The sequence below is a fragment of the Erpetoichthys calabaricus genome, chromosome 8 (genome assembly GCF_900747795.2).
Source record: "Erpetoichthys calabaricus chromosome 8, fErpCal1.3, whole genome shotgun sequence".
Lineage (NCBI taxonomy): Eukaryota > Metazoa > Chordata > Cladistia > Polypteriformes > Polypteridae > Erpetoichthys > Erpetoichthys calabaricus.
The window spans coordinates 128,552,284-128,575,232 of NC_041401.2; the positions used below are offsets into that span (position 1 = coordinate 128,552,284).

At 36.4% G+C, this 22,949-nt stretch overlaps 1 protein-coding gene across 2 annotated transcripts in view; it reads left to right on the top strand.

Moving 5' to 3' along the window:
* The window catches only part of plch2a (phospholipase C, eta 2a), a 215,978-nt gene that overhangs the window by 161,767 nt on the left and 31,262 nt on the right, over positions 1-22,949 (top strand). For both annotated transcript variants that reach the window (XM_051931361.1, XM_028807472.2), the window contains 4 exons: positions 4,189-4,286; positions 4,377-4,559; positions 4,928-5,035; positions 5,203-5,327. In XM_051931361.1, the coding sequence (XP_051787321.1) occupies positions 4,189-4,286; positions 4,377-4,559; positions 4,928-5,035; positions 5,203-5,327 (514 nt within the window). The remainder of the gene's footprint in view (positions 1-4,188; positions 4,287-4,376; positions 4,560-4,927; positions 5,036-5,202; positions 5,328-22,949) is intronic.

Here is a 22,949-nt window from a genome sequence, read left to right on the forward strand (position 1 = left end):
AAATCTGAGCAGTAATATTGGTATGACAGCTCCAAAATTTAAGTTTAAATTTAACAAAATAATTGTAGTGAATTTTTGAGCTACCTATTTTCTATATACAGTATTTCAAAATGTTAGGTTCAGAGTGTCTTAAAAAATAAAGCTGTAGTTATAATAAAATAAAGCAGAGTACAACTTTGTGAAAGTTGCTGGGGTGAGGTGAGGTAGCTATGACCAGCTACAGTGCATCTTTCTTCTGTTTTCTTCTTTTATAGTATACTGTAGATTGTAATTGTTTGGTTTTAACTACATGACTGACAAGACATTGTGATGAGAAATGCTTCCTTGTTTTCTTCATCAAGGCACATTTTCTTTAGTAGTAAAAGAACAGTCGAGGAGAAAATGAAGTGTATTAGTTACAGTGAGGGCAAAGTAAAATATACAGTATTCTCTAAATTTTCAAGGAGATACTTACTGTAGTTGTAATTTTAGAGATAGAAGTATTGCTTATATTTGACTGCCTGAAATCAAACATATTGCCAGGACGAGATAATATTTATCCTTGAGATCTTATAAAGGGTAGTAAATACATATTTAAAGCCTTGAAACATATATTTTCAAAAATCACTGCAAACTGAAGAAATTTGTAAATACTGGAATGTAGAAAATGTTATCCCATTATATGATAGGGTTATTGGAAAGAATCAAGTAATAATACCCCAGTAAGATAAACATGCATCACAAACAAATTAATGGAAACAGTAAGAAAAAGACTGAACAGCACAAGGCAAGATTTGGTGTATCAATGAATAGTCTGCATAAATTTAGACAAGGGAGAGATCATGTTTCAGTAGCTTGATGAATTTCTGTGAAAAAGCAAGCAAAAGCATACAATCAGAGGTGCACATGGTATTTTTTAATTTTAATTATCTGAAATCTTTTTATTGTTAGGATTAAACTAAAAGAAGTTAGAATTCAAGGAATAGTGTGTAGATGGTTGCAAAATTGGCATAAATATCAGAAAGAAAGAACTAGATAGATAGATAGATACTTTATTAATCCCAATGGGAAATTCACAATGGCAGAAGAAACCTTTTCTGATTTAAGTTATGAATGTTTAACATAGTGTCTCTCACGGTTCAGTACTGGGGCTGCTTCTGTTCTTTAAATATACAAATTTAGGACGGTTTAAATGTAATGTAATAAAATATTAAGTATTACATGTATGAAGTATAAATGTTAGATTTAAAGTCACAAGTTTGAAAGTTGAAAGCACACATTTTGAAAACAGCCTAGCCTTCGTTGAGGACTATCTCTTATAAACATCTAGATCATGTACAGAAACCATTAGAAGTTTAAGAGAATGTTAGGTTGACTAGCCTGATATTAGAGGAGAAATCAAGGGGTTAAGCTATACTGTATAACACACTTATAAGGCCTAATCGGGAGCATTCATCCATCCATCCATCCATCCATTTTCCAACCCGCTGAATCCGAACAGGGTCACGGGGGTCTGCTGGAGCCAATCCCAGCCAACACAGGGCACAAGGCAGGAACCAGTCCCGGGCAGGGTGCCAACCCACCGCAGAATCAGGAGCATTGTTTACAGTTATTGTCCCTGTATTACAAAAAAGACATAGCAGTGACAGAGAATAATAACCAGAGTCACTCGGACTGCAGTGTATGAACTATCACAGACGGAGCTGAAATTTTTTTAGTTTAAGCAAAATGTGATTGAGATGTGACATAATTGATTTTTTTTTGATTATAAAAAGAATTAGTACAGTGGATTCCAGTTGTTACTTTAAAAAAAATCTTTAATAAGAACATAAATGAAAACTTGCACACAAATGTTAGAAAGCGCATTAAAAAATTTGAATATGACATTATTTAATTTGTAAAAAAAAAAACCCTAGCAATTTATCACTTTAATTGCTTATCTGTATTTCTTGTAATATAAGAAGGTTATGTCAAAATCAACCTATAAATCCTTTTTAAAGATTCCCTCCTATAAGGAGGAACTTATTGTATTTAGCACTGAATATAGCAGTTTCACTTTGAGAAGTAGTCTACTGCACCCAAGTGCTTGCTTATGTTGTGAGTTTTTTTTGTTACCTACTCTGAATTTGCTATCCCAGTTAGCTTTTGGTTTTATCTGCATATCGCACAACTCTAGTCACTTTATCAAAACTATTGATTTTATAAATAAATAAATAGGAAATAGTTCCTGTTCTAGCAATAATCATTGCTGATTTGATGTCATCTACCTATATAAACCATTCTCCTCTTACTATACTCTTTTTCAGTGGCGGGCCGTCAGGGCCTGCAAGGCCTTCTTTGCTGGCCTAAAAAATATCTGAATCACAAACTGATGTTAATTATATTTTGTCCATGAATACTTATTAAATAATTCCAAATAGTCTGTCCGCTTCCTTTCATAGCTTTTCCGATGTTTGTGCTGCGCCTGCTTCCAGACATGTATTTTCGTATTAAAGCATTCAACCAATCACATTTCAGCCATCATTTGTTGCCAGGCAGGGTCAAAGTCAAAGAAGTCTGCCAGGAGGCCTTCACAATCCATTCTGCAGGCCCTCTAACACAAAATAAATGTCGATTCAACTGTTCCTTCAACCAATCAGATTTTGAGTTGGTTTCACTAGGGCCCTCTAGCAGGTGTACGGCAACGTCACCGTATTCAGACCTGTTGATTAGATAGGATGGTGTAATATAAAAACCTGAATGAGCGCATCATGGGGCAGCTAGTACACATTGGTATGTTTGGCGGTGAGCATTCCCATGTCCACTGCTTCTGTCGAGCGGACATTTTCAGCCCTAAAGCAAATTAAAACTTATGCCAGAAATACGACAGGGCAGGTTCGAATTTCAGCATTAGCTTCGATGGCGATAGAAAGGGACTTAGTGGTGGAACTGAAGCGCACAGATAATCTGTACGACAGAGTAATTGAACTGTTTTTGAAGAAAGAGAGGAGGATGGATTTTGTTTACAAATAATCCGAATTTTTGGTGAGTAAAATGTTGCGATTTTCCTAAATAATATTGCAAGTTTATGAGTTATTAATGATGTTTTTTTATGTTTGTCGCGGGCTGTAGCTGCAGTAGAAAGGAACTTGTTCACCCCTGGTTTGTCTATTCAATAAAGCAGGGGTGGGCAAAGTCATTTCTGGAGGGCCTTAGTGGCTGCGGCTTTTTGTTCCAACCCAGTTGCTTAATTAGAAAACAATCCTTGCCAATAATTACATTTCATGGCTTGTTAGTGCTTTAACTCTGCTATGTCAAGTCATTCTCATATCCTAGATTTTTTTTTCCATTCTAAGGATATCATTCAAATACTCTGAAGTGTAAAACGGATGGGTAATTCTCAATCCTTCACTTTTTTCTCTTCTCTTTCCTTCCAAGTATTTAATTAAACCAAATAGTGCACGATAAATACACACAGGTGTAAATGGTAGCAAGCAAAATGGATAACTGCTGGTTTCTTTTGTCATTTGCATCTTATTGCTAATAAGGAGCAATTAAAAACCGAGAATACAGCCGTTTAAGACTTAAATAAGCAATAAGGGTTCAAAATCTTAACGAGGGAGATAACTAAAACGAAGCAGAAGTGTTTCTAGAGCAATAAGTGCTTCTTATTAAGCAATTGGGTTGGAACAAAAACCTGCAGTCACTGCAGCCCTCCAGGAATGACTTTGCCCACCCCTGCAATAAAAGCATTTATTGTGGCTACAGGAGTTATCTATCTGCGATGCAACGGCTCTTTATACTGTATTTCTGCATATTAAGATGGTTTTTATAACCATGAATTAGTTTTTGAGGGGCGGGGTGATTCAGACGGAGCACTACTGAAGGCCTAGGTGTGAAATGCACAGTCTGCCACTGCTCTTTTTCTCCTTCCCATTAACATACTTGAAATGTAATTTCATAAATTCTTACCAATCCCAATGATTTCTAGGTGCAGGATTGTTTTTGTGCTTCACTTTTAATTTCTTCTCCAATCTAATTTGTGTGGCAGGATCTTCACAATCTTCTTTTGATACTATAATGTACTTTTATACTTCACTGAAATTACAATAATGTTTCTCAAATTAGAGGAAAGGTTTATTAGAGTATAATTAATAGGTTATTTTTTTCTCCTTTTCTGTGAACTCAAGTTACTTCTGCAACTTGAAATCTGACTTTTTTGGTTTCCAGGATGAGTCGTCAGAAGAAAACCATGAAGCTGTCCCGGGCCCTCTCAGACCTTGTCAAATACACTAAATCAGTTGGAGTCCAAGATATTGAAACACAAGGTTGAAACTAGTTTAAAGCAAGCCAAATCACTTTAATATTCTAAACTCGCACATTAAAAAGTATAATTGGATGATTTTTTTTTTTTTTAGTTTCCAGTAGTTGGCAAGTGTCCTCTCTCAGCGAGACAAAGGCACACCAAATAATGCAGCAGAAGCCTACACAGTTCATCCACTTCAATCAAAGGCAGCTATCGCGTGTTTACCCTTCATCATACCGTGTGGACTCCAGCAATTACAACCCTCAACCTTTTTGGAATGCTGGCTGCCATCTTGGTATGATGCTTTTCATTACTTTTTTGTTGCTGATATCAAATGATTTACATCATATGATTAAATTAAATGTTTTATTTATCTAAATGTTGCATTGTGATGCATTTACTTTTTCTATTGTTGTTTTGTAAATGTGCATTTGTGTAATCACTCTGATTCTGTCCGTTTTGAAGAGTTCTTTTAAGTATTACAAATGTATTTTAAAATAAACAAAATGAAAGAAGCCTACAGGCCTACTACTTGCATGATGAATTTGATTTGATAGCTGTGATGTTTTTTTTTATATATAACTTGTCTCTGTGGATGCTTATCAGGGTGCAGTCTGCTTCTAAAGGAAATTATTTTCTATTTTGTAAATTTGTGGCATTTAGTGGCACTTAACTACCAGTCTGAGGGACGAGTACTACAGTTGAACCGAGCCAAATTTAACTCCAATGGAAACTGTGGATATGTTCTGAAACCTAAATGCATGTGTGAAGGTAAGAGATACAGGTTTTTAAACTTCACTCTGCACATGTGTGTATATTCTCTTCTGGGTCTCACACACTTCTAATGAAGTCCACTGGGCCAAAGCAGTTCTGTAGTGGAGTGATGTCCCCAACTTGATTTGATTTTCAAATCTTTTTTTTTGTGTTCTTCCCTTTAGGTGCCTTTAACCCTATGTCAGAAGACCCTCTCCCTGGTCAGATGAAGAAGCAATTAGTCTTGAAGATTATTAGTGGGCAGCAGCTTCCAAAACCAAAGGATTCCATGCTGGGGGATAGAGGAGAGGTAAGCCCCTCCATTTCATGCTATGTATTTAATCAAGGTATTGTCATTGTAGACTGTGTATCTACAGTAGAATCCTTATTGTGCAACATGTGGGGTAATAAACATAAAAATATAGACACATAGCATATGTATTACAATTTACTACATACTAATAAATGATATCACCACCCTTTTCACTAATAGGTGCTGTGGGGAACAGCCCGGACACAGACAGGCAGACATCATTTTGTCACCCAACACACGTTTATTATATAATCACTATTTACAGAAATGCCACACAACCCACAGACTTCCCCAAAGTCCAGGCCAATACCACAACACCTCACTCTCTTCAGGCCGCCTCCTGTCTCTCCTCTAAGACCTCATCCTCTTCCACCCGACTCCAGCCCCGAATGAAGGGAGGCGGCCCCTTTTATCTCCACCCAGATGTGCTCTAGGTGTGCACCGGCAATCTCCCATGGACACGCCCCAGTGTGGCGGGAGTGCCGGCTGTCTCCCCGGAAGCACTCCGGGTGTCTCCTCTCTTCTTCCCCTCAGCACTTCCTGGTGTGGCAGAAGTGCTGGGCTCCAGGGTCCTCCAGGCATGGGGACGCCCCTGGCGGTGACCACGGGCCCCTACAGGGTTGAGCTTCCAAGCCCTGCACCCGTGGCCCCCAATATAACAAGGGTGGTCACCCCCTCGTGGTCTGGAGGAGGAATGAGCCCTCCTCCTGTCTTCCTGGGTGTCCCGGCTGGGTGCCACCCCCAGCCGCGTGCCACAGTGCTTAGTGTTAAACTTTGTTGTTTTACTATAAAATAATACCCATGTCAAGTACTTGGGAAGTCATGACACCGCTACAGTAGTGTTTTGGCTCAAAGACGCCTGTATCAAACAGGCTATGAAGACTGAACAGAATAACAACACACTCATTTATTTGGGAAGATCTTGAAGCTTGATGACCCATCTGTGACAGTTTAACAAAATCACATGAAGTGCATTGTTGCACTCTCTAGTGATCATACACATTGCTAATGTCAAAATGAAAGATACAGTTATTGTATATTATTACTCAAATTCAGCCTCAATTTCAGAATTTGTGGTCTTGATTGGATTAATTGTTCAACTCTGAATCTTTGTGTCTTCTCTCCTTTAGTTCCTTAACACACAATGTGCACTATTACAGGCTCTATGAGGTGGGGAAGGGGGAATTCTAAGTGGATACTTTTAATTTCTGAGTGGTTTTTATTCATTTTTCTAGAATCATTTTGCAGACACCAAATGGCATAACATTGATAAATGAAATAAAAATATGATTGACAATTACTATGAGCAGCTATATAAGAAGGCAATATTAGCCTCTATCAAATATCAAAAAGAAAACCTCCATATTAACAACTCACACTAACTTAAACTTAATCAAATTTTCACACAAAGTTTTTTGTAATTTGCCGCTGCTCTTCTGGTTGTCTTGCATGCTGTAATCCTTATTTAAAACAGCATGGAAATGCTTGGTGCCTGCAGTTAAACTGTGTCAATTGACTGACACCCTGGTCAGGAAGGTTTATACAGTAGATCTATAGGGTCATTATTATTACCTTGTGTCCAGTGTTGATCCTGTTTTGTGTTTGTTTATTACTCGATTCTGTTGTAACAATTTTAATAGTTTCAACAGTATTCAAAAAAATGTTTTTTTATTTTTTTTTTAGTCACACATATGTTTTGTGGAATCATTTAAATCCAGCATAAGGTTGCATGTGGTAAAAGCCTATCCCAAAAGTATCATACGGAAAGCAAGCTCCATTCTATTGCTGGGCACTCTTTCCCTGGCACACAGCATTAATAGCCCTATTTTCATAACAGTGTTGCTTTCATTTAAACTACACTTAAGGTCACAAGTGGAAACTAAACCTTTTAAACAACCAATCATAATACAACTGTGTGGTATGCAGGAATCAATAATTCTACAATTTAATGCATATGGATGTCTTTGTGGAAGTGTCATTAAAACACTTAGGCATACAGAGAACATTCAGTCTCTAGATCAAGAGTTCCCAAACTTTTTTCAGCCGCAGACCCCTTTACCAAAAACTTTTAAAACCGTCGACCCCCTAATTACATGCAATGGTTTTTCATATCCGCACTTGCTTTGATATATTCGATAAGACAATGAACAGACATGTTTGTGCTACATGTATTTTCATGCACTCTTACGTGTGACTCTTTTAATGACACATTTTACCTTTTCGTTCGCAAATTTGGTATGTAATGTGTTTTTTTTAAATGATTTTACTTCTTAATTAGGTACCTATTGGAATCATAGATATTTTGAAGTAACAAACAAATAGCAGTAGTAAGGGGGTCTATTTTTGCTGTCGTTGACCCCCAAATTTTTTCATTGAAACTATCGACCCCTAGAAAGTTCAAATCGACCCCAGGGGGTCAATATCGACCACTTTGGGAACTCTTGCTCTAGATAGACAGCTAATGCCCTTGAAATTCGAAAGTAGCAGTGCTAACTGGTCTCCTTTTCAATTTCCATTATGTCTGCCGTGTGAATGATTTGCAGGTATGTACAAAAGAACACAAAAGTAATGCTTTGATTAGTCTTTGAACCACATGGGTTTGGCACATTATAATGACCCTATGTACTAATTTAGTTACATGAAGAAAGTTCGATGAAATTATTTCTTGTATGTGCTAATCAGCTTGCAACATATCACCAGGATCAGTGAGTGTTAGTATCTTACCTCAGAATGTGTGCCATTCTTATCTGAAATAGCTACCTTACCTGGAAGTTAGAATTATAATTACTAAGGCTCATGAATCTTCTCTATAAGAATTCACTGTGAGAAACATTTAGGTTATTTCACTACTAAAATATTGAAAGAAACTCTTTGGCTATTGAGATCATTTTCACTGGGTATTGCTATGGTGTATGGTTATTTAGTGTCTTATCTTGCAATGTGCCTTTGAGTATAGAAGCTTATATCTGTTAGTCCAAAAAAAAAAAATTATTGCATTATTTTTCAAAGTTATGCGCACAGTATCATCATTCACAAATGTGCTCCGGACGTCTAATGAGAGAGAGTGATTCAGTACATGTGCAACATTCATTCAAATGACGGACTGAACAGTTATTATAGATATACATTCAGTTTTACTAAGGTTAGAGTACAGAGGTTTTAATGTGGTTCAGGCACAGTGCCAGGAGCACAGGATTAACTGCTAGGTTTCAGTTCTTGAGTGTTTGTAAAAGAGCAATGGAGTAAATGATATTATTACAATACAATTCATTTTTGCATAGCCCAAAATCACTAGAAGTGCCACAATGGGCTATAACAGGCCCTGTCTTTTGACAGCACCCCAGCCTTGACTCTCTAACAAGACAAAAAAAACTCCCCAAAACAAACCCTTTTAGATAAAAAAAAAAAAAAAATGGAAGAAAACTTGGGACAGGCAATTCAGAGAGAGAGAGACCCCTTTCCAGGTAGGTTGGGCATTCAGTGGGTGTCAAAGAAAAGGTGGTAAATACAGTACAATATACAGAACAGAACACTAGTAATCCTCAATACAGTACAATAGTAGTATAACATGTGCGAAGCAAAATACAAGATTAAATGATATCACATAGTAGGATTCAGATTTGTTCAGTGTCCTGGAGACCTTGGCCATCAAGCTGCCTCCCCTCTGCTGGCCACATTTGAGTACTGAGAAGAGAAACAGAATAGGTGAGGGTTAGTAACAAATTATAACTATCTTATTATGTTTAAGTGCTAATGACTAGCAACAGAGATGCAGTATGCACAGTTAATCAGCTGCTCTAATCTGGGTATGCTAAACTGAATTGGTGAGTCTTCGGCTAGAATTTGAAAGATGAGACTGAAAGGGCATTTTTTATAGTAGCAGGCAGACTATTCCACAGTTTAGGGGCCATATAACTAATAGCCTGAACCTCCCGTTGTTGTTTTTTTAATCCTTGGAATCATAAGCAGACCATCATCTTGAGATCTTAATGTCCATTCTGATTTATAAGTAATGATAAGTTCAGATAAGTATGCCGAACCTTATAAGTGTTTTTATTTTTACTACCAAATAGACCTTCACCTGAAGACACACACACAAACTACTGTTATAATAATAGTTTATAACCATTGAAAGTTTAAACTGTGTATGCATATGAAATTCCATAAAAAAGATAGTCACTGTTCATTATTCAAGAGCAGAACTTGGTTTTTTTTAATAGAAGCTCAAATACCCCACATGCCAGTTCAATCTTTCATTGCTTCTCCTGGTGATTTTATGAGGCAATGCAGTCCATTTACTGACAATTTTTTAAACTGTACAGTCGCATGTAGTGTGCTGCAGAGCACACAGTACAGAATAAAGCAGTATTCCTCCCTCATTCTGAATGGCTTCATTCTGAGATACGTATAAACATATTCAAGCAATCTCTTCATAATGGAGAGGTCCTTGATGGCTAAACATTTGTTGGTTCTAAACAAGAAAGAAAAAGATTGATCCAGGTGGTTGTATATATATAATATAATGGAACTTATAAACATATTTTAAAGAAAGGCTTATGTGAGTTTAGAAGCGGAAGAAAGTATAAAACAAACACATTTGACAATAGAACATAAACTCATCAGCTTAATGTTAAGAAATTGCACTACTAGCTTGCTACTGGTAAGAAGAATAATTTATAGGTAAGATTCTAAAGCAGAAAAGAGATTTCTTCCTGTCTGCAAGGACTGATACTTTTTCTAATTTATACTAGTAAGAGACACACATGCATTACATAACTGAAATTTGTTGACAACATCCTGGTCTTGGAATGTTGCCTTTGAGTAGTCATGTTGACACCAATGAAGAACCGAGTGTCACACCTTTGTCTCATTTCATATGAATTGTTGATGTTTCCTGTGATGTAGCCCTACAGAGCTGTGCCGATAATGAGAAACAGTAGCAGTTAAAATCTGGGAGTTGATTTTTTTTTTTTTTTTTTTCCATCTTTTCCTTTTTCACTTTGTCATTTGAATGCTGTAAGAAGCAAGTTACTACATTTTTATTTTTACCAGATTAAATTATACATGGTGGGATTAAAAAAATCTTTCAGTAACAGATTTGTTGGTTATACACACTGTTGAAAAGAGAGTTCAGAGAAGAATAAGCAGACTCTTTCAAGCTACCAGAAATTCCACAAACTGTTCACTGAAATATCAGTTCTTTAATAAAGTAGTGCGATGAAGGACATCTCTATGCATCAAACCCTGGCCTTGAAATTCTGCAGCAATAAATGACCATAATGAGTTCCACTCCTGTCGGCTAAGAACAGTGGACACTTGATTGCTAAAATTGGATGACTCACAAATGAATAGATGCCATCTGTTCTACTGAACTTTGATTACAATACAATACGATTTATTTTTGTATAGCCCAAAATCACACAAGAAGTGTCGCAATGGGCTTTAACAGGCCCTGCCTCTTGACAGCCCCCCAGCCTTGATTCTCTAAGAAGACAAGGAAAAGCTCCCAAAAAACCCTTGTAGGGAAAAAATGGAAGAAACCTTGGGAAAAGCAGTTCAAAAAGAGACCCCTTTCCTGGTAAGTTGGGCATGCAGTGGGTGTCAAAAAGAAGGGGGTCAATACAATACAATACACAGAACAGAACAAATCCTCAATGGTGTCAATACAATACAATACATAGAACAGAACAAATCCTTAATACAGTATACAAATACAAATTTTACAAGTATGCATAATATATCACATAATATGAATTGGGATTTGTTTATAGAGTCCTGGAGACCTCGGCCATCAAGCTGCCTCCCCCATTTGGCCATTCCACACCTGAAACAGCGCTGGGCCTGCCAATCCGATGAAAGGACCCCTCAATCCCACGATTCCTGCGATCCTCCATCAGGGGTGACTTTACCTTAGGCAGGCAAAACAACTTGGCAGGAGGGATGTGGCACCAAGTGCCACATTTGAGTACCGAGAAGAGAAACAGAATAGCAGGCAGACCATTCCACAGTTTAGGGGTCCTGTAACTAAAAGCTCAACCTCCCACTGTTATTTTATTAATTCTTGGAATTATAAGCAGACCGGCATCTTGAGATCTTAATGTGCAGTCTGGTTTGTAAGTCATGATAAGTTCAGACAAGTAAGCCGGACTTTGGCCATTTAATGCTTTATATGTTAAAAGGAGGATTTTGAAATTTGCCCTAAACTTAACCGGGAGCCAGTGTATGGATTTAAGAACTGGAGCTATGTGTTCGTATTTTCTTGTTCTTGTAATAATTCTTGCAGCCACATTTTGGATTAACTGGAGGCTGCATAAAGAACAGTTTGAACATCCAGTGAACACCGCATTGCAATAGTCAATCCTATTAGAAATAAATGCATGAATTAATTTCTCAGAATACTGTTTATTTAGAAAACGCCTTAATTTCCCAACATTTGTAAGACGGAAGAAACATGATTTGGACAACTTTGTAGTGTGCACTTTAAATGATATGCTAGAGTCAAAGATAACTCTTAGATTGCGGGCTGATTCAGTAAAATTAATTGTGATTCCAACTGAGTTAAATGATGACAAAATATTGTTGTGATCGGCGTCATTCCCTCCAACAATTAACATCTCTGTTTTATCGATGTTTAAAGATAGGTAGTTGCCATCCATCCACTCCTTTAATTCACTAACACAACTAATTAAAGACAACATTGGAGAAACTTCATTTGATCTAAATGAAAGGTATAACTGGGTGTCATCTGCATACGAGTGAAAATTAACATTATGTTTCCTGATGATAGAGCCTAGTGGAAGCATGTAAAGTGAAAACAGTAAAGGTCCCAGTACTGAGCCCCGTGGGACACTATATTAAACTTCTGTGTGTATTGATGGGGTACTGTCAGCACATTTCTGTTCGCATTGGAATCGATTTGATAAGTAAGAACTAAACCAAGCGAGCACAGTGCTTGTAAGCCCAACATCATTTTCTAGCCTGTGCAGTAAAAAAGATTGGTCAGTGGTGTCAAATGCTGCGCTTAAGTCTAACAACATAATTACAGTGAAGTTTCCTTCATCAGAGGATATCAGAATGTCGTTTACAACCTGCATTAGTGCTGTTTCTGTACTATGACCAATGCGGAAACCAGACTGGAATTTCTCAAATAAATTGTAATGCGTAAGGTGTGACTGAAGCTGATTGGTGACTACTTTTTCTAGTATTTTAGAGAGAGAGGGTAAATTTGAAATAGGTCTATAATTATTAAGCATGTGTGGGTCTAGGTCTGACTTTTTAAGTAATAGATTAATGACTTACACTTTTAGTGCATCAGGTATACTGTGCCATGCAATAATGAACTATTTATTAATAATGTTTAGAATAGGTGCTGCAAGAACATCCATTGCACTTTTTACTAGTTTTGTTGGCACTGGATCTAGGGAACAAGTAGTGGGTTTCATTTTGGAAATTAAAGTTGAGACTTCCCGCTCAATTACAGGATTAAAATTACTAAAGTGCTGAATACAATGTGAGACAGGGTCTGCTAAGCTAGTATGTGGTTTGCTCTGTGATGCTGAGATCTGGGATCTAATATTTTTTAATTTTCTCATTGAAGAAGTTCATAAAGTCTGTACTGCTGATGTTTGTTGGTATTTTGCACTGTAGATCTGAATTCTCATTTGTTAATTTAGCCACTGTTCTGAACAGTACCCAAGGATTTTTATTATTTCTATTATTGTAGAATAGTATTCTGAGCAAGCTTTAAAGAGAGCTTTTTAATATTTTTTAACACTCTCTGTCCATGCAATTTGAAAGACATGTAGCTTTGTTGTTTTGCATCTGCGCTTCAGTTTTCAACAGTCTAATTTAAGAGCTCGAGTGTTTTCATTAAACCAGGGAGAGTTTCTATGTGCTTTGATCACTTTTGTTTTGAATTTGAATTGAATCAATTAAACATTGTTATCAAAATGCCACAGTTTGCCAGAAAGAAAATGTTTATTAAATAGTTGTTAATTAAACTGTATCTTCCACAAGTTCTCGTATTTCATCTTTCTCAGTTTTCTGAAAATCAGTAATAAATGTTTGCCTGTTTTACTGTGAATCCTGCATGTTTTTGACTTTAGGTAAACCTGTACACTAAATGTGTCCTTTTTTTTCCCAAAATAATAATTATTCCATGTGCATACTGTAGAATGCTTGCAAATCCTTGGAAACAAATCCTGAACAGTGCTGAAGAAATCAAACAGATAAACTTTGATAAACATATTTTTGAAATCACTATTGCATTAGAGTTGTTATTTTTATCTGTAAGATCTCTGCAGCATTGTTCACATTAACATCAAAGGGAGAAGGAAAAAACTGCAAAATCTGTCTCATATAAAGTCCTGAAAGATGTTGCAATCTTAATTGCATATCTAGTACAATCCATCTATCTAAAAAATGTTGCTACCCTAATTCAAGGTGTTTATAAGAAATGTAAAGATTTACTTCATGAGGTACAAGTACATAATCAATAAGAACAGTTGTGTTAGATATTGGAAATTTAAAAATATGTGCTTCAGTTTAAATGTTTAAAGTTGAAATATTCTGTATTGTCATATAAATTTGTCATTTTTTCACCTAATGATAGTGGTCCATAGAAGGCAAAATCCCTAGTAAAGGATCAAAAACAACATCATATTCATAGTCTCTGACCATGAAATAGTCTAAAACGATACTTCACATGCTTATGTTTGAAATTTCTCATTTTTAACCTTCTGGGAATGGCTCATAGAGGGCTAGGACCACCAATAATAAATGAAATATCAAAAATCTTATTTCGAAGCAGCAACTTCTAAATAGTATAAAGTGACACTCCAAATGCATGTGTTACCGATCCCAGTTTTGTTTTACATTTGGTGCAAAGGAGTAACTTTGACACCTTTTATCCCATTAGGTGGTGAACCTGTCTGATTGGTTTACATAGATAGATAGATAGATAGATACTTTATTAATCCCAATGGGAAATTCACAATTACATGGCGTGCCCAACTTCAAGTCCTTTTGGTCATTTTTGCTGAGAAACTTTTTGGTTTACTCTTGATTGTAAGGGTTAAATTTCCTGCATAAAATATGATCCAAAAATGGCCTATAAAGGTGAGTTTTTCAGGTCTAGAGGGCAAAACATAGGGGGTAGCACCAAAAAGCTGAACATCTTCCATAACTAGACATCAAGAAGAGTTGACCGGTATATCATATGTCAGGGTTTTCTCATACCACTGAGTCAGGAGGCACCAAACAAAAAAAACTGAGGTGATTTCAATGTGTATGTATGTAATTCTTATGAACACACAACAATCGTAAATATACTGCAAACACAATAAATATCTACTTGATGTGAAGGTCTGTAAATGAAACACTAACAGCAGGAGACAAACCACATCAGAGACCAAATCCCAACATAGCTGAAGCTGTGTGGGGTCACTTGGACAGGGAAAATAACAGAAAACAACAAAAATTAAAGGAATTTCAGCAAATCCTACAAGAAATTTAGAAGAAATTATCATAAGACTGTTGAACAAAGTTACACAAATCAAAACAAATTTCTTCAGCTTTGTATTTTAATATAGGGCACATAAAAAGGTTCTTTGCTTTAGAAAATATAAGACATTATTTTGGAATTGTCAAGGTTAATTTGTATTTATTCTAATGTGTTATAATGTAATCACAAGAAAATAAATTCTTGCTGTATAGATAACTAGCTTTAAATATGATTTTGTTGCATGGTCTAAAACTTTTGCACAGTACAGCGAGTGGAAAGTAACAAATTACATTAACTTTCATTTCTGTATTTGAGTAAATTTATGTAGACATTGTAGTTTTTAAAATATTTTTAAATGCAAATAGTTTTACTGTTTAAAAATCATATTTATTTTGTTACATTTTCAAGTTGAATCATTACAAAGTACAGTTAATTGTTTGTGTTCAAAATTCAGGGTTCACAGTGGCCATTTGAAGTAAAAGTATATACGATATTTTTTCGGGTTGTAGGACATGATCTGGAAGTGCAAAGATGTTTTAGTAAATTAGTAATGGCTATGTAGTTTTCCCATTTTCTCTGTCTCAGTTCTTGGACAGTACACTAGTTGATTACGCTATGCATGCATGTACTAAGTATGTTCTGCAGAGAAAAGTGTATGGGGAACCACCCCGTATATCGTAACAGAGCAAAATAAATCATCAAGTAGTCAGAAAAGACTGAGTCCAAATAGAACTGAATGGGGAGGAGAGGTGCATGGCTTTTTATAGGTGGTGTGCAGGAAGAGGTGGGTCCGTGAGGGAAGTTCCAGACGTGAGGTCAGTAGGAGGGCATGGTTTGGACAGGAATGTGGAAGTTGATACTGGTTTAGCTGGGTTTACCTTCTGATGATCTGTAGAAGATGGAGAAAGAGTTTAGTACACTACATCAACCCCCAAGTTGACATCTTAACCCTCAGTTAAGACCTCTGACTGCCTCCTATGTGCACGTGTGTGATATATATAGATACTTATTTATATACAGTATATATACAGTACTGTGCAAAAGTTTTAGGCAGGTGTGAAAAAATGCTGTAAACAAAGAATATCTGTAAATCATCCAGAAATGTATTAGATTGTGTCATGTCTTCTTTAAACTCAGTAGAATATAAGGACTTATAGTAGTCTCTAAATGTGTGCATTATATTTGTATGGTCAATGAGTTTGTCACTGTCTGTGTTGGTGATTGCTGGGATTGCATTGCGAACTTCCTGCTTGTGGATTTGTTAGGCCAAGATCTTATTAGCTTTCTCTCCTGCATTGCGAACTTCCTGCTTGTGGATTTGTTGAACCAAAATCTTATTAGCTTTCTCTCCATGTTCATAGTAATGATATCTTGATTTTAAAATTAGTTGTTCAGTTTCTTTAGTTGTTAAGAGGTTGAGTTCTGAATGCAGAGCCTGTCTTTTCTATGAAATCCCTCACTTGGACACCTGGCGTGTTCTTAATCTGTTCTAGAAATTTCACTGATTAGCTCTGATACCTTCTTGGTTTCCAGTTTATTTCTGTGGGAAAGATATGAGATAATCTGCCCTCTTAAGAAAGCCTTCAGGGTTTCCCAGTGTATTCCTGCAGATACCTCTGAGGATGTATTTGTCTCTAAAAATTGATTTGTTTGGATATACATTTTGTACAGTTCTCATCAGTTAATAAAAGTGGGTTAAGACGCCATCTGCAAGATGAGTATGTGGGGCATAATGATTTTAGCTCCAAGATCAAAGGGGCGTGGTTGGAGATAACAATAGCATTGTACTTACAAGATTTAATTGTAGGCAAGAAATTGTTATCTACAAAGAAATAATCAATTCTTGAGTAGCAGTTATGTACTGGTGAGTAGAAGGACTATGCTCTTAAGTTTGGGTTTAGAAGTCTCCAGGGGTCTGATAAGTTGTGATCAGTTACAAACTGTGTAATTGTCTTTGCAGTGTTAGACGTTATCGCCTCTGTGGCAGGAGACCTATCTAGGTCTGGATTTAAAACACAATTAAAGTCCCCAGCCATTATAATTTTATGAGTGTTCACATTGGGAATGGATGCAAATACATTTTGGATGAAGTTCCTATCATCCACAATGGCTACATAGATATTTATCAAAATCTTTTCAAAGTTAAATAAATTACCCATTATAATCACATATCTCCCTTTAGTATCAGATACTACATCTGATACTGCAAATGAGACTGTTCTATGTATAAGAATTCTCTCTAGTTTTCTTTGTAAAGCTGGAATGGAATATTTGGCCAATCCAGTCTCTGTGCAGCCGAAACAGATGGGTGGGTCTCCAGTTAAAATAATATTTTGGCGTTTAGACCTGTTAGGTGAGAGGGTATTTTCTTTGTCTTTAATTTGTGATTCAGACCTTTAACATTCCAGCTCACAAAGTTAACTGTTTGGTCATGGAAACATTGCTTCTGAACTTCCGTTGTCATTTTGTAGTCTTAACTGAAAATAAGACAGCTTTGACCTTAATTTTCAAATTTTCCCAGGAGTTATCACCATGATGCCTATTTTTATTTTGGCACTTAAAATTTTAAGGATTAAAAGGATAGATTAGAGATGGCTTGCTCACTTTCTCACCCCCCCAGTCCCCCATTTTGCCTGCCCGCAAAAGGCTGGACCACACTTCACAAAATCCCAGTCCTCAGACATACCTAGAGATAAAGCATGTCCAAAACAAAACAAACCTCCCAGCAGTGGTGTATAAGGATATAGATGTCTATTGACAATACAGTCCAAATACTATAAGCATAAAATACACTCAAACAGTCCTGAGTTTGTTAACCCAGGGAATGATGTTAAACAGTAGCACTGGATAAGCATAGTAAGCCCTAACACTATAATGATGTTAAACAGTCTCCTTTAAAAAAAATTACACATACATATATGCATATAGTTGTAATTAAAGCATAAACAAAAAGTGGCAGAGAAGGAAAAAGGATGTATAATTACGGTACCAATATCACTGCAAGAGGATTAAACAGCCTATAAGATCTTCTTTGCCAGGCCGTGACAGGATTAGACTTACGATCGTATTTCAAAAAAGTGTTGGGGTCAGTTTTCTTAGCTCTTTTTCTGCTTCCTCTGTAGAGGTAAAAATGTAGAGCTTGCCTTGAATGTCCACTTTCAGTTTGGCAGGATACAAGAGGCTGTATCTGATCTCGCCTTTCCCTGTTTAATGTTGTTAAAGTGACACGTTTAGATAGATAGATAGATAGATACTTTATTAATTCACAAATTCACGTTTAGCAGCTGTTGGGGACGGGAATTCAGGGAAAATACGAATGTGATTATTTTCAAATATAATCTCTTGTTTCTGTCTGAGAAGTAACTTTATATGTAATTTTGATTGTAATTTTTCGAAATGCATGGTAAGAGTCCTAGGTTTAGAGGTATTTGATCCCCATATGCAATAAGCTGCTACTATCTTAGTGTCCGATTTGAAGTCCTCTCCAGTTATTTTAGAGAATAGTTCAGCTACGAATTTCACTGAGTTTGGACTTTCACAATTCTCTCTTCCTTCGATTCTAATATTATTCCTTCTATATCCAAGAGAGAAATTTGCTTAACCACTAATACACAAGCGAGATGAGCACATCTGCAAAACAAAACCTCCGAGGAGAAACTCGTTTAGCTAAAAAATGAAACCGCCAAGAAAAGAGAACCTCACTTAGCCGCTAATGCACAACCGATGCGACTGATTAATTGAAGTGCCAGAAATCATGGTTTCTAGGAGCTCAGGCTTTTTACAGTACAGGCTTATACAGCTTATATACTATTACTGGACACATCCAGGCCATAGGACAAAACTAAACAATATCCCAAAACTGTGGAGTTACATACATACAAGAAAAATTATGAAGTAAATTAATTTTTAAATGACAGGGGTTTTTTTTGAAACATAAAATGTAAAAGCAAAGACAGTTGCACACGTTGAGACTTGTTTATAAGAAGAATGGGACAAAATTACACCTGAACCATTCAATACATTTGTGTGTTCAGTATTCTAAACATTTATTAGGTGTTGTGAGAAGGAAAGGCAACATTACTTAGAGGTAAATTCTCTACTGTCTATAAATACAGTGATCCTCTGCTATATCGCGGTTCAGCTATACGTTCCTGCTATATTGCGGATTTTTCTGTGGAACATATCTAACATTTAAGCAATACAGTAAATCATTAAATACACATACATTGTACACTACGGTAGACAAAGAGTTTCGCGTTACAGCACCCAGGTGATTTCTTACAAGGCCCATTATTGGCTGAAAAAGGAGATTCGACCAATCAGAGCGGGATTTTCATTCTCTTGGGCTCTGATTGGCTGCTGCTAACGTGGTGTAATCTCGCAAAAACAGCAAGCGTGAGTCCCCGACACATCTCAGTTCTCTGTGTACTGTGTAGATGATTGGGATCCCGAAATGCTTCAGGCATTGCAGTTTCACAACGCCATTGATGCAGCCATTGAAGTCTATAAAAACCTCCTCGCCCAAAGGAAGAAGCAACACCAGCAACTGCCTATAAAGATGTTCCTTACCCCAACAAACAAAGAAGACATGGCTGCGCCTTCAGGCGGAAGTTGCCATCCATCAGCAGGAAGATACCCCTCCTAAACCAACTGAAGGCGAGACTTCAGAAGAGCTGTTAATGCTCTGCTTTGCTGTGCAGTACTTACTCATCACCTTCATCACCTACATACGTACTTCATCGTGTACTGCATCATCATCATCATTCAAGTTATGGAGTGTATCTTCACTGGTTAGTACCCATACTGAGCTTAAAATGTTTTTATTTTTACATATTCCATTACTTATACAGAAAGAGAAAAAGAGATGTGTGTGTGTGTATAAATACATTACATATTATTATTATTATTATTATGTTACTCATATCCTTAGCCCGACATCCACATATCATATGTGTTTACAAAGTGTGTTTTAATAAGTTTACTTGTGTTTAAAGCATGTGGGAAGGGTATTTTAAAGGTTAAACTATAAAAAAAATGTTTTGTTTATATGGTCTTTCTATATCGCGGATTTTCACCTATCACTGATGGGTCTGGAACGTAACTTCCTTGATAGGCGGGGGATCACTGTATTTTGGAGTATGTTGCAAGTATCAAAAGCAAAATAAGTGGTTATTTTTAGGAAAAAAATATTGTTTTCATGTCAAAAGTCATTTACTAATCACTGCTTTCTGTTTTTATTTGCATTTTCAGTACCATCACAACTTTTTCTGAGTTGGGGATGTAATAGAAAATTTGTAATTGCAGTTTTGCGTGCAAGGTTTTCCATTGAGTTTGTGCACATTAAAACAATTTATGGCAAAATATGAATTCAAAGATTCCCGGGTTCATTATTTGTATTTTAAATATCATTATGTACTTCTGGCAATAAAAAAACTCTCCTTCCATAACTTTAAATCTCATCCCAGTAGAGTGTTTTGCAATTAATAATACACCCCTTTTGATACAAGTTATAGATGTTTTCATTGACATATACAGACTAAATTTGTTTGAAATGTAATTGCCATATAAAGTACAGTACACAGTTTCTAAGTGTGCACATTTATATAGTATCATTTATTTGTCTTGTGATAAATATACTTCATTGCAATGTGTATTGTTCTTATACTTTCCAAAGTACAATTTGATTATTTGAGGATATTTACTATTTTTTTTCTAACTAAATTATACTTGAGCAATTTTTTTCCAAGCCTACATTTTTACTTTCCTTGTAATATACTGTTGCTTGAGCACATTTTTTTTAATACTTTTTCCACCTTTAAGCAGTACACTACTTTGTGTGTATCCATACAGTGTATCTTTTATATAATATTCATACTGTATATCTTGGTTCTTGGTGTTTTTACCATTAAGGATTAGGTGTCTGCATTTGTATTGAATAGTGTCTATTGTATTTGTAATATAGTATGTTGGAACTGTTAAGTGAAGGTATGCAGTATTTAACCACTGGAGCAGTGAAAAGGGGCAAGTGTGTATGGTACAGCAGTAGAAGTGTCTGTTTCTGTATCTTCATAAAACACATCTGTATGATCCTCTTTTTTTTTTTTTTTATACTAACTCTCTGTTACAAAAGGTTAACTTTTTTCTTTAAACTTTAGTATCTTTAACAGTAAATACTGTGATATACTGTTTGCTTTTCCATATGAGTATGCAAAATATGCCTTGACCGTATTAGTAAATCATATATGAGGCCCATTAAATGCCATAACACAGGGGACTCAAACTCAAATTGGCTTTGGGCCACTGCTGGTATTGTCATGTCATACAGGGGCCACATGAATGTTCAAGTACAACAAGAGATAGTAATATTCTTTATAATCTATTTTTATTTCCATTACTTACATATTTTTTCAAAACACAAACTGTACTCTAAATACTGTACATTTAAATGTGCAATTCTTTTTTCATTAAATTCAATAAATTAACAAAACTTTCCATTAACCTAACACATGAAATACCTGATTCTGTTTCTGTCCAGAAACCTGACAGTGTTTCTGTTCACACAGTCTTGCCACATTTGCTCTAATGGAGTTTACAGCTTTAAGATTATCATCAGTAAACCTACACCTGTACTTGCATTTATTAAAGTCCATATTTGTGAAAAGTTTCTCACACAGATATGTGCTTCCTAAAAGGCACATTACCTGACTGAAAATTTTGGACAGCACTGGAAAGGATGGCGGTAATTCTCTCAGAAACTGCCCAGTCAAGTCTGCTTTTCCCTGTGCCTCTCTGAACTTAGATTGTAGCTCACTATTGCACTGCAAGTCAATAAGTTCCATTTGGAACACTCTCCACATCAGCTAAAAAGGGGTCTGCAGACAGCTGGAAGGTGTTGCGGTGTGGCCTAAAGTCAGCAAAATAGTGATCAAATTCTTGCAGTAGGTTTTCAAAAGCAGATGTATATTATCACTCCTGAATGCTATGCAATCCTCCACAAGAGATCTACATGTTGGGAAATGAGTGAGATTTTTGGCAGAAAGCTGTGTTTTCCATAATTTCAATTTTGTGGTGAAGGCTTTCACACTTTCATTAGTTGCTATGATGAGCTGATGAGGGTCCTGAAGCTTCAAGTTAAGTATGTTCAGCTCCTGTGTAATATCCACTAAGAAATCAAGGTCCATGACTCATTGTGGATCTTACAACTCAGGAACATCCATTCTGCCATCCGCCATGAAGTTTTTCACCTCTCTTCTCAACACAAAAAATCTCTTCAGATTGTTTCCCCTGCTGAGCCAGCACACCACAGTAAAGTACATCACCATAAGTTGACGCAATTTCTTCTACAAAGGCTCTGAACTGGCGATGCTGTAAACTTCTTGACCTGATGTAATTAATACATTTCAGAACAATAGACATGACATGTTCAAATTTTAAGAATTTGCTGCACAGTGCTTGTTGATGAATAATACAGTGTAAAACTACTACTGGATCAGCTTTTTCCTCTTCTAATTTTTTTTCAACCAGTGCTACTAGTCCATTTTGTTTACCTGTCATGGACGGGGCTCCATCTGTGGTGATGCCTACCAGTTTCTTCCATAGCAAACCAACACGCTCAGTCACATTACACAGAAGCTGATATATATCATTGCCTGTCGTACAGCCGTGCATCGGACATAAACTTAGCAAATCGTCAGTCACATCAAAGGGGGAATTAACACCCCTAATGAAAATCAGTAGTGGAGCAGTATCGATTTTGTTGGTGCTTTCGTCAAGCACCACGGAGTATGCAGTAAAAACTTTATCTCTGTCGAGTAACTGATCATAGATGTCATTTGATAACTCGCCTGTTCACTCTGCCACGGTGTTTGTTGACAAGGAGATATTTTTCGAACTCGCCCGTCTTTTCTGGACACAATATTTCAGCAACTTTTAACATACAGTTCTTAAGAAACTGCCCTTCAGTGAACGGCTTTCATGCCTTAGTGATTAACGTACCACATAACTTGCTTCCACCGCACTATCAGCATCCTTTTTTGCTTTGCGAAAAAGTCTTTGCTGTAATTTCAGGCCTTTGTGTAGCTGCGTAGCTAGTTTTTCCCCTCTCTTCTCGCTGATAC